Source organism: Scleropages formosus, chromosome 3, assembly GCF_900964775.1.
Source record: "Scleropages formosus chromosome 3, fSclFor1.1, whole genome shotgun sequence".
In the NCBI taxonomy this organism is placed as follows: domain Eukaryota; kingdom Metazoa; phylum Chordata; class Actinopteri; order Osteoglossiformes; family Osteoglossidae; genus Scleropages; species Scleropages formosus.
The window spans coordinates 39,485,404-39,497,458 of record NC_041808.1 but is presented as its reverse complement, the minus strand read 5'-3'; the positions used below and the strand labels follow the sequence as shown (position 1 = coordinate 39,497,458).

Below are 12,055 nucleotides of genomic sequence, written 5' to 3'. Positions count from 1 at the left end.
CAGTATAATTTCAAAATGATCCAAGTGCCACTGTCATTTGAACCCATCACTAGATGGGAAGAACACACAAAATCATCTAAATGTCATGATCCCTGAGGATCAGACTTCTGACGAACGTAGGGGGCGTCATCCCTGGAGCCACTCAGCCGCACCAACAGTGAGAGATTTCATACACTCCACTTCTAGATCCGGGGAGAGCTCCTATCTCAGGTATCTAGGACTGTTTCATCTGTATTTTGCATTACGGTGAAGCCAGGTTGTTTAGTTTATTGGCAAAATACAATAATTACCTGTTTAACTTCTGAGGGGGGTTCGGTGGCGTGGTGGGTTGGACCAGGCCCTGCTTTCCGGTGGGTCTGGGGTTCAAGTCCTGCTTGGGGTACCTTGTGATGGACTGGCATCCTGTCCTGGGTGTGTCCCTTCCAGCCTCACGCCCTGTGTTGCCAGGTTAGGCTCTGGTTCCCCGCGACCCCGTATGGGACAAGCAGTTCAGACAGTGTGCGTGCGTGTGCATGTGTGTGCGTGTGTGTGTTTAACTTCCCTGTAGTGAAAGAGAGGGGTCCCTGAGTTTCACACCTTCAGAGGAAAATGTCACAGGGGACGATCATTGTAACAGTTTCCAAATACCTGCCATACACCTGCACCTCATAAAAAACACAGTTTAAAAGATAGAGACCTCCCTGCAATAATCTCTTTGAGAAATATCTCCTCTCTTTGCGCTCAGCTTTGCTCCTTGTTCTTTGCCTTTTGGATCTCGAAACTTGCTTTTCGAATCACAAAGATGACTCCTCAGATTACGACGTTCAAATTAAAACAATGACCCATTGAATGTCAACCCTCACTTATCGAGCATAGGCATTCTGGATCATGCCTTGAACTCAACCAAACCCCTTGGATCTCGAAACCGTGCTTGCCTCCTAAGTCTTTGTCAGTATCAATTGCCCATGACTGAAGTGTCTCTGTGGATAAATTTCTTTCTGTATTTCAGAGAAGATGCATTACATTTTGATGGAATCACCTCAGTGGTGGGTTAAATTTTTAAGTCAAACAAATTCTGTATTGTTTGAGAGTCCTGATCAGTGTGGTAAGACAAAACACATACTAACACAGAACATTAGTTAAAAAGCCCAAAGTGATAATACTGTTTGTTCAGATGATGGATTTCATTCTTTAGTGCAGTCCTGTCTACAGTCCAGCAACACAGTAAGTGATTTTTCCTCCTTTATACCTCTAATTTACACACAGTTACTATAGTACCACACCCCCAGTGTATGCAAACCTGACTTAGTCCTGACTCTTAAATACCAGTGATGGACACAGACCGCAGCAGGAGACACTCATAGATCTTCACACCAGTTCAGCTTCAGCACAAACATGTTCCCTGTGTCTCTGCTGTTACTGCTGGCAGCTGCTTCCTGTGAGTCTTTTTTAAACTCCAAGTGGACTTGAACATGTTATTTATTTTTTAAATTTTCTCTTTATTTCATTCAGGTTCTCTTTGCAATGGAAATTACGAAGTCACGAAACTACGTCAGAATATGAGAAGGAGTTTCCAACTGTTTTTATGAATTCTTTCCTCTGTCCAGGTGTCCAAGATGATGTAGTTCTGACTGAGTCTGGTGGTCAGGTGGTCAGTCCAGGAGGGAAAGTCACTCTCACCTGTACTGGCTCTGGTTACACATTTAAAGATTATGGAAAGCACAGGGGGAGACAAGCTCCACAGAAAGGCCTGGAATGGATTTCATACCTCAGTGCATACAGTTGAAGCAGCAAGTACTACTCAGAGTCTGTGAAGGGAAGATTCTCCATCTCCAGGGACAATGACAGGAGCACCGTCACCTTGGAAATGAATAATCTAAAAGCTGAAGACACAGCTATGTATTATTGTGCGAGAGACTCACAGTGAGAGAAGTGAGACAGAGACTTGTACAAAAACAGCACAGGGAGAGGAAGGTGTGAGAGGGGTGAACTGCTTCTCCAACTCACAGTCAGTCTAGACTCCTGTTTATGGTGGTTTAACCCTCATGGAATTTCAGTTTATATACACTCTAATTATAATGAATTATTTATGAATTCCAAACTAGCTTGAAAGGTTTTAAGGAATCAGGTCAAATATGAATTTAAACGTGTTGAGGAAGCTGTCAACTTGTATAAAAATCAACTTGTATAAACTTCCAGCTTCCGTATTATTTGTAATGCAATATTTTTTTTGTTGGAGACACGTACAGTGTTCATTGTATGTATTGCTGCTTTAACCCATATGGAATTTTAATATGCACTTTAATTATAATGAATCAATTGTAGTTCATTCTAAACTGGCTTAAAATGTTTAAAAGATTTTAATATAAATTCACACGTTTAAATGTTTTGATGAAACAGCTGTAGAGCAAATAAACGATTTTTTCAACTTCCTTCTGTTTTTTTGTAATGCGCTGTTGTGCTTTTTGTGAGAAACGTGTATGCTAAAGAAATAAATATTAATGAACTCACTTCAGTGGGTGACGGAATTATAGTGCAGTACTACCACTGGCCAGAGGATGTCGCTCTAATAAAGACTGGGAGAGGAGTACAGTGTATTTCTTATTATGGCCACAGGACTGTGGAACTTTTCCTGACCCAGCATGCCATTTTATGGTCCACTGGGTAGGAAAGACCAAAAATACATAATTTACTATTTCTAACTGCAAATCCATAATAATGATACAGTATTAACTCGGTCAATTTGTTCATCATTACCAAACATTATTGATCTTAATTAAGAATGTGTTTGGCTTGGATTATATGTTATTAGTCAATCACTATCCATAACCGGTTCTCAAAAAGCAGGGTCATAGTGGTCTGGAGTCTGTTGTAGGGGAGTACTAGTAGTATATAGAGACAAGGTGGTGAGGCTACTACCTAGGAGGCCATTATAAGGATACAGTCAAACCACTTGTACAGTATATTATATCCATGTGACAGTGATGATGAAGTACAGTGAGGATGAAGTGCCTGCTGTGAGACCTTCCATGTGGACCTGCCTACAGCTCTGAATCCTCCTTTTAAACCGAGTGTCACCTGTCCAGTCAGAGGGCGGAGTTCATGCAAACTGAGCTCTTCCTTCTACATTTATATCTGTGCACTGAGCAAAGAGGGAATGAACGCCGAGTTCTGGCTGCTTTAACTGACATTTTACCACAGAGCACAGTCAAACATATTCACCATGACCTTCTTAATTGCTCTCCTCATAATGACAACATTCTTAACAGGTACATTTTAATGACACATATAAGCTGCGTCTGCTCTTGAGCACTGAGATGGAGGTTTAATGTTTATTTTCTTTCCACAGGTGTTACTGGTCAGACACTGACTCAGTCTGAAGCAGCAGTTAAAAAGCCTGGAGAATCTCATCGACTCACCTGTACAGCCTCTGGCTTCACTTTCAGTAGCTATGGCATGCACTGGATCCGACAGCCTCCTGGGAAGGCACTGGAATGGATTGCTTATATTAGTGATGACAGTAGTGACATAGAGTATGGCAGCTCTTTTAAAGGCAGAGTCACCATCTCCAGAGACAACAACAAGAACCAGCTGTATTTACAGATTAATAACTTGAAGGACGAAGACACCGCAGTTTATTATTGTGCGAGAGACACAGTGAGTGGAGACACTGCAGGGCTGTACAATAACTGCTCCAGTACATCTCACACTGAGGGTCACTCAAGTGTGTCCATGCAGCACTGTCTTGTCCTTCTTGTCCACATCGTAGAACTAGCTGAAAATGGTATCTGCTCTAGTCAACTGAAAAAAAATATGAGCTGCTTGGAAGATAAATTAATCTACTGTGTTGAAATATTTATGTTATTAATCTTAAAACGTCCAGGTTAAGATGATTTTTTTCCGTCTGGCTTCTTTTTTAGAACCCACTAATCAAACCACCCTGCTTTTCAGCTTAATCAAAGCAGATTTGTAACAATAGAATTCCTCTCCACATTTTATCTCTGAGCTCACCTGCTTTGGATCAGATGTCCTCTCAACATCACATGTCCTTCCAGTTGGATTTCAGAAACTTTTTCTCAAGCCATTTTGTAACTATGTACCTTCACCTCTACTGTGTCAGTGACCTTTAGTAAAGTCTGCCTCACTGCACTCCTGTTAAGAATTTAATTTTGCAACGTTTTATTTAATAATTTAAAGTTTTTTTCTTTGACTTTTTGTATAATAAGTTTGTCTTAGCAAAAATTCCACATTATTGCTATTGTATTCATCAAACACTTCTTTCCTACCAGTTCTGACATAATAAGCAATCTGGGAGACAAACACTTTGAAAACCATATATCAGCAAAATTTCATTTAAAATATAACAAAATGTAATATAGCAGTAGTAATGTTCAAGAAATTGCAATAGTACACACAAGCTTCCCAGAACAGTTTTATTTTTCACACAGATGTGTTTTGGCAGGATGCCTTCCTCAGTGTACATGTGTACTGTGTACTGTCTGTACTGCTGATGTCTGTGACAGGTATTGACATCATACCTCATGGACCAACAGCAATTATATTTTGAAAATAGAACCATTTCATGCCGGGGGCACGGTGACGCAGTGGGTTGGAGCAGGTCCTGCTTTCCGGTGGGTCTGGGGTTCGAGTCCCGCTTGGGGTGCCTTACGGCAGACTGGCGTCCCGTCCTGGGTGTGTCCCCTCCCCCTCCAGTCTTACGTCCTGTGTTACCGGGTAGGCTCCGGTTCCCTGCAACCCCGTCTGGGACAAGCAGTTCAGAAAATGTGTGATCCATTTCACTCTAATTGAATCAACCCAATAGAAGAGTGGGATGTTTGATGCAAACACATTCTCCAGAATGAAACCCTTACTGAAGTCAGAAGCTGTCCGTACTAAATTATTCTACAGTCTCAAAACTTCTTAAATATTGTTGCATTAACCCAAGAGGAATTTTTAATTATTCATTAGAAATTATTCCGAATTAGAATACTTAAAATTCAAACTTCTACGGTGGACTATGACAGACTTCCCGATTTAAGAGAATTTTGTTGCAGTACAACCACTGGCCAGAAGATGTCACTGTAGGAAATACTCAGAGAAGTGTAGAGTGTTGGGTACAGTATTGCTCATTAGCTCTATAGCAGGGAAGTGCAGTTTTGATGCAATACTGACTGCAGTTTTATAACATAGTATAGGGACAACCAATGATTATCAATGAGCTATTATTAAGTAAAAAGTCATGTTTTATGAAGCAGTATCAACTCAATAACTGCACTGACTATCAGTTACCTGATGAGTGTAATGTAAAATATTAGTTTTTATTGATTGAAAGCTATCATCAAAAATTGTTAGGCACAGGGTAACTGTGAAACTCAAGAAAACATTTGGATATAAAAAAGTTAAACGATCTGTTAGATACCAGCAGACTGGAGAACTGTGGACTGAGCTCCAGAAGCAAAGGCACATGGAACTACAATCACAAATGTACGTAAAGTTCAAATAGAGCATTTGTTCAACTCCGCAAAGAGGCTCATCCCTGCTCCCTGCATTTTTGAAATGTATGTGCAACATTCTTTCGAGTTATGCAGCTGGATATTTTCACCCAAATAAAAAACTGTAAAAATCTTCTTTATTTATGGCAGAACAGCTGTAGGAAAGAGAGACACTGGTAAACTTCAGCTAACAAGTAGAACTTTACCACAACACGACATGTTTCCTCTGCTGACGAAAACACACCATGTTTTTGAGTTTTCACGAAGTAGAGCTCAACAATGAACATTTTCAGGTGCTCAGTGCATCATGGGACAGGTGAGAGAGACCACTGTGATAATGACACACACAGCCTCCTGGCACAAAGTAAGACTAACTATCTGTACAGTATATCATATTACGCATTGATGAGCCTTAAGGATGTGTTTTGCTTGAATTATTTACTTTAGCGTTCCCCCGTGGACCTACTAGAAACAGGTTCAGGAGTTGGGGTAAAAGGAACAGACTCTTTCTTAACTGTGTCCATGTCTTTTTCAGCGGTCTTAACAAAGACGTTCCAGACAGTACTGAGTCACTCATGAACAGTGGAGAGTTCACCTAAGATACTCCCAGCCCCCCTATCGTGACCAACAGTTAAGGGGCCACCCCCCCAGACTCCCCAGAATTGCCCTGGTGACGAACTGTAAACAATAAAACAACCAATCAAAACGGAACACCAAACTACGCACAGAAACAAACATTAATCACAACTATTTACACAGAGCTATTTCAGCTCCCTCCAGCGCCATCACAACACTATTAATCAATCGCTATCCATAACCGATTATGTAAAGGCTAGGTCAGAGTGGCCTGGAGCAAAGAGGCTCATCCCTGCTATGAAAATGTATTATTGTATTAGTAATAAATATGTCACCATTCATTTACATTTGAATAATTTGATTTCATCACCATCGAATTTGTTGAAAGACAGGTGCTTTGCTTTTCCTTTGTGCTTTATACAAATAACTTTGAGCTGAAACATCAGTAATTCTTTAAAAATATCCTTCCCCTTCTTCAGCTTTTTTACAGTGATCAGAAAATGTTGCACTACAGTAATAAGTTTTCTGCTGACACAATTAAACCATAAGCTGATCTTGCAGATATCTCTGCCCATATCTCACAACACTCTCTATAGAGCTCCTGACCAAGTTATGATGATATCGTGCTTGGACTACAACAACTCCCTTCTATCTGGTCTTCCGGCCTCTGGCTTCAAGCCTCTTCAGCTGATCCGGAATAGTGCTGCAGGAGTTGTGTTCCACCAGCTAAAACATTCCTGTACACCTCCCTTCCTCATCTCACTCCATGGCTATTTGTATCAACTTCAAAATTCTCATCACAGCCTTTAAAATGGTCAAAGGATTTGCCCTCCAGTACTTTCAAGGCCTGATCACTCTCTTCACCCCATCAAGAGTGCAGAGGTCCTCCAGCTCTGTCGACTTGGTGGCCCATGATTGAGGGTCGCAACTATGTCTTTTTTCATATGAATTCAATAAGCAACTATTGATGAAATGTGCACCGGTACAAATGGTGGCACTGGTGAACCTGGGCAATAGAATCACCTATCTACATTTATAACTCTTATCTGGTGATGAAATCCGCTTCTTTTAACTATGAGCTGCATGTTGTTGTTACTGCATTCTGTATTTTATTCGAATATAAATTAATGGAAAATGAAAGCTCAGTGAATCCTCAGTGACGAATGTACGAAAATTTCTATACCTCCTCAAATGAATATCAGAAAAGTTGAAGGTCAATTGACTTTTAGAGAAATGTTACATCGACACACATCACATATTATGCACTCGTCCTCATGCAGAACTGTTCCACTCCCTCCCACTTCACCTCCCTATTAAAAAGCGGCTGTGAGTCTCTGACCCTCAGTCAACCTGAGGACTCCCACCAGCTCATCTCCATCACCAGCCATGTTCCCTGTAGCTCTGCTGCTGCTGCTGGCAGCTGTTTCCTGTGAGTCTCTGCCTTTGTTACATGGAGGGTAAACAAACTCTTCAAGGCCATTTCAGATACTGACTCTCTCATGTTGAACCCACATTTCTCTCTCTGTAGGTGTTCAGTCTCAGGTTGTTCTCACACAACCAGGATCAGAGACGGGATCTCCAGGAGGTTCCCTCACATTAAAATGTGCCTGCAGTGGATTCAGTGTTGGGGGCACTGACATGTACTGGATCAGACAGGCTCCAGGAAAAGGACTTGAGTGGATCATCTACTACTACTCTGATACAGACAAGAGCACAGCGCAATCTGTACAGGACGGATTCCGGGCATCTAAAGACAGCTCTAATCTGTACCTGCACATGAAAACTGAGGACACTTCAGTTTATTACTGTGTGAAAGATACAGTGAGTGGAGACACTGCAGGGCTGTACAATAACTGCTCCAGTACATCTCACACTGAGGATCACTGAAGTGTGTCTCTGCAACACTGTTTTATTCTTCTTGTCCATATGGTAGAACTAGCAGGAACTGGTATCTGCTCTAGCTAAAATTAATATGAACCCCTTTTAGGAAGAATATATCTACTGTACTGAAATATATATGTTACGAAAATTAAACTGTCCAGATGAAGAGCTTGGTGAAGTTGCCCCCCTACAAACAGCACAAATGAAGAAAACCTTATGATTTGTTAGTGCTACATTTCTTCCTTAAAACAACCGTTCACTGTCAGTCCCTGACCTCCTCTGGAGCAATGGTGAAGAAACCTGGAGACTCAGTGAAACTGTCCTATGCAGTGTCTGGGTTCTCCATGAGCAGCTACTGGATGCACTGGATCTGTCAGCCACCAGGGAGAGGACTGCAGTGGTTTGGGTCATTTACACTGGTACTGGCACTGCCTTCTCAGAGTCCTTCAAGGGCCAGTTCTCCATCACCAAAGACTGTACTTGGAGGTGAAGAGCGTGAAACCTGAAGACACTGCAGTTTATTACTGCGCTCAAGACCCACAATGAGAGCAGAAACTGCAGGGATGTACAGTAACTTCCCCTTTAGATCATGGTCCATGTTACCTTACTGAACCATGTCTGTTTGTGTTGTCTCGGTCACCCTTTCTGTCCACACACCAGCTGCTCCTCCACTTTGGGACAACAGAATCACCATACTGAGTGCTCTGCAGGAGTGGAGTGGATACACACCTTCACACTACCTGCCCCAGGCCACTTTGTCGTAATGAAGAGCAGGACTGAGACACTGAAGAGCTCCTTGACCAGCAACTAAGCTGTGAGTTTTAGTTTGTTTAGTTTGTACATATTTGGTCTTTCCCTCCTGAGTTTACGTTTTGGATTGCATTAGGGGATATTTCCCTGGATTAGTTAATATTACTTTCTTAATTAAAACCTTGACATTGGGAAAAGTTTGCTGTCGCTTGTGTTTGTCCTGCCCATGTGATCACTTCTGCCTCACAGCTGCTTACAAAGTAGACTGTAAAAGTAATCATTATTGCAAAATCATTGTGTAAAGCATTATTTTTGTAACTTTTTTAAAAAATGAACATAGACAACCAGATATTGCTAACTAAAATGAAATAAACACGATGTATCAATTTATGAATAACAAACTCATTATCCAAAACCTAATGGCTTTATTTCACAGGCTCATATTTTACTTTTGTACATTCATTTTGAATGCGAGAAGATGACCTGCTATATGCAGTGCAGTAAAATTTGAATTTGAGCATTATTACAGCACAGAACTGATCTTTCAGTTAGAACTGAGAACGTCAGTCTAACATTTAAGTGTCACGTTCGCGCCCAGAAACCAGTCGACAGCACCTGACTCCAGTTCCTGACTAACTGCTCACCCTTTAAAAGACCCTCCTCAGCATCCATCCCTTTGTGGAATCTCGTCAGGGACAACTGCCCTTCTTTGTGACGTTTCGTTCATGGTTCACGGCCTCTGGTTTTCAACCCTTCGCTTTGTTTCCCAACCACGCCCACGGATCTTCATTACAACGCTGACTGCCGCTCGACCGACCTTTCACTTCATCCCCTGACCATGCCCATGGATCTTCATTCTGACTCCGACCGCCGATCAACTGACCCTTCAGCTACCCCCAACACCGAGAACTTGCCTGATCCCTTGACTCCAGATGAACGACTCTGCACTTGGGTCCAGTCGTCCCAGTTCCCTCGGTCCTTGTGACATTAAGATGCTTTGTCCACAAACAGCGGACAATTTACACTGACCTTTACATGACATTTTAAAGGCTCGAAAATTATTCTTTATGTGCGACCACTTGAAACTTTATTTACCAACAGTAATTTCAAAATGATCAATATACCAGTGTTATATGAACCCATCCTGAACTGGGAAGAATGCAGAGAACCACCTAGAGAGAAGATGCCCATCTGTACCCTCCAACACAGACAGATTTCACTCAACTGGGGTAAAAAGAAGGGAATCAAGTGTTGAGAGGTTTCTTAAGAGTTTCCTTGACAAATCAATCCTGACTTGCTCAGGAACAACTTGTTAAATTACTATATCTAGTAATATGTAGTTTTAAATATACAGTTTCAGTGACAACTTGTTCCTTCATCATCAGCGGTCTAGATCAAGGATGACTGGTGGTACCTCTGTTACCACGTAAGTTAAATTATTTCAAGAAAACTTAGTTGTAGGACAGTTGAATCAAACAGGTAGCCAGAGATTTCACACACTTTGGTTCAGGGAGAGCTCCTATCTGAGGAATCTAGGACTGTGGCACCGTGATATTCTATTAAGGCGAAGCCAGAACTGTTTACATTGTTGGCAAAACATAATTACATGTTTAACTTTCCCTGCAGTGAAAAAGAGGGGTCCCTGTATCTAAGTGTTTCCACATGAAAACCTCCCCATTACTCCTAACAAACATTGTCCCGTTACTGTAGTACCACACCCCCCAGTGTATGCAAACATGACTTAGTCCTGACTGTTAAATACCGGTGATGGACACAGACCCCAGCAGGAGACACTCGTAGATCTTCACACCAGTTCAGCTTCAGCACAAACATGTTCCCTGTGTCTCTGCTGTTACTGCTGGCAGCTGCTTCCTGTGAGTATTTTTTAAACTCCAAGTGGACGTTAACGTGTTATTTGTTTTTTTTTATTTTCTCGTTACTTTATACAGGTTCTGTTTGCCGTGGAAATTTTCTGTCACTAAACTTTGTCAGAATATGAGAAGGAGTTTCCAGCTGTTTTTATGAATTCTTTCCTCTGTCCATGTGCCCAAGGTGATGTAGTTCTGATTGAGTCTGGTGGTCAGGTGGTCAGTCCAGGAGGGAAATTCACACTCCCTTGTACTGGCTCTGGTTTCATATTTAAAGATTATTTTATGAGTTGGGTGAGACAAGCTTTGCAGAAAGGCCTGGAATGGATTTCAAGAGTAACACCACAGCTAGCTGCATGGGGGTTGAACTTTAACCTCAGATTAAGTACTACTCAGAGTCTGGGAAAGGAAGATTCTCCATTTCCAGGGACAATAACAGGAGCACCGTCACCTTGAAAATGAATTATCTCAAAGCTGAAGACACAGCTGTGTATTACTGTGCGAGAGACTCACAGTGAGACAAGTGAGACAGAGACTTGTACAAAAACAGCACAGGGAGAGGAAGGTGTGAGAGGGGTGAACTGCTTCTCCGACTCATAGTCCGTTTAGACACCTGTTTAAGGATCAATGTTGCAAAAAAATCTTTTTACATTTAAATACTGTAAAAAAAGGGGTGAGGTGGTGCAGCAGGCTTGGCTAGGCCCCACTGTCTGGCGGGTCTGGGGTTTGAGTCCTGCTTGGAGTGCCTTACGATGGACTGGCGTCCTGTTCTGGGTGTGTCCCCTCCCCCTCCGGTCCTGCACCCTGTGTTGCCGGGTTAAGCTCCAGACGGTGTGTGTGTGTGTGTGTGTGAGTGTGTGTGTGTGTGGGTGTGTGTGCGTGCCCTTCAAAAAGCATTTATTGTGTTTGTTGCTGCTTTATCCCTAATGGAATTTTAATATGTAGTTTAATTATAATGAATTAATTGTCATAAATTCTAAACTGGCTAAACATGTTGGAAAGGTTCTGGTCGAATAGGAATTCACAGGTTTAAATGCTTTGATGAAACATCTGGAGAGCACACACATATTTTCTGAACCACTTGTCCCATACAGGGTTGCAGGGAGCCAGAGCCTGACCCGGCAACACAGGGCGTAAGGCTGGAGGGGGAGGGGACACACCCAGGACAGGACGCCAGTCCATCGCAAGGCTCCTCAAGTGGCTCTTGAACCCCAGGCACACCACAGATCAGGTCCCAGTCAAACCCACTGCAGCACCACACCCCCAACTGGAGAGAGAGCAAATAAACTTTTTTAAACTACCCACTTTCATTTGGTTTTTGTAATACACTATTGTGTTTTTTCTGAGAAACACCTCCGCTAAACAAATAAATGTATTCACTTCAGTCGATGAGAGAATTGTTGTGCAGTACTGCCTTTGGCCAAAGGATGTCACTCTAATAAAGACTGTGAGAGGAACAGACATGCAGACACTCACACACACACTCACACTTTGAGTGAAACCACTTGT

The 12,055-nt window shown here is 42.1% G+C and overlaps 1 gene segment (V, D, J or C); it reads left to right on the top strand.

The window, feature by feature from the left end:
- Positions 1-7,433: 7,433 nt before the first annotated feature.
- LOC114910222 (Ig heavy chain V region-like) lies at positions 7,434-8,739 on the top strand. The segment is given in 4 exon segments: positions 7,434-7,476; positions 7,576-7,868; positions 8,281-8,414; positions 8,589-8,739. Coding segments are annotated over 4 exon segments (621 nt in total).
- The last annotated feature ends 3,316 nt before the right edge of the window (positions 8,740-12,055 follow it).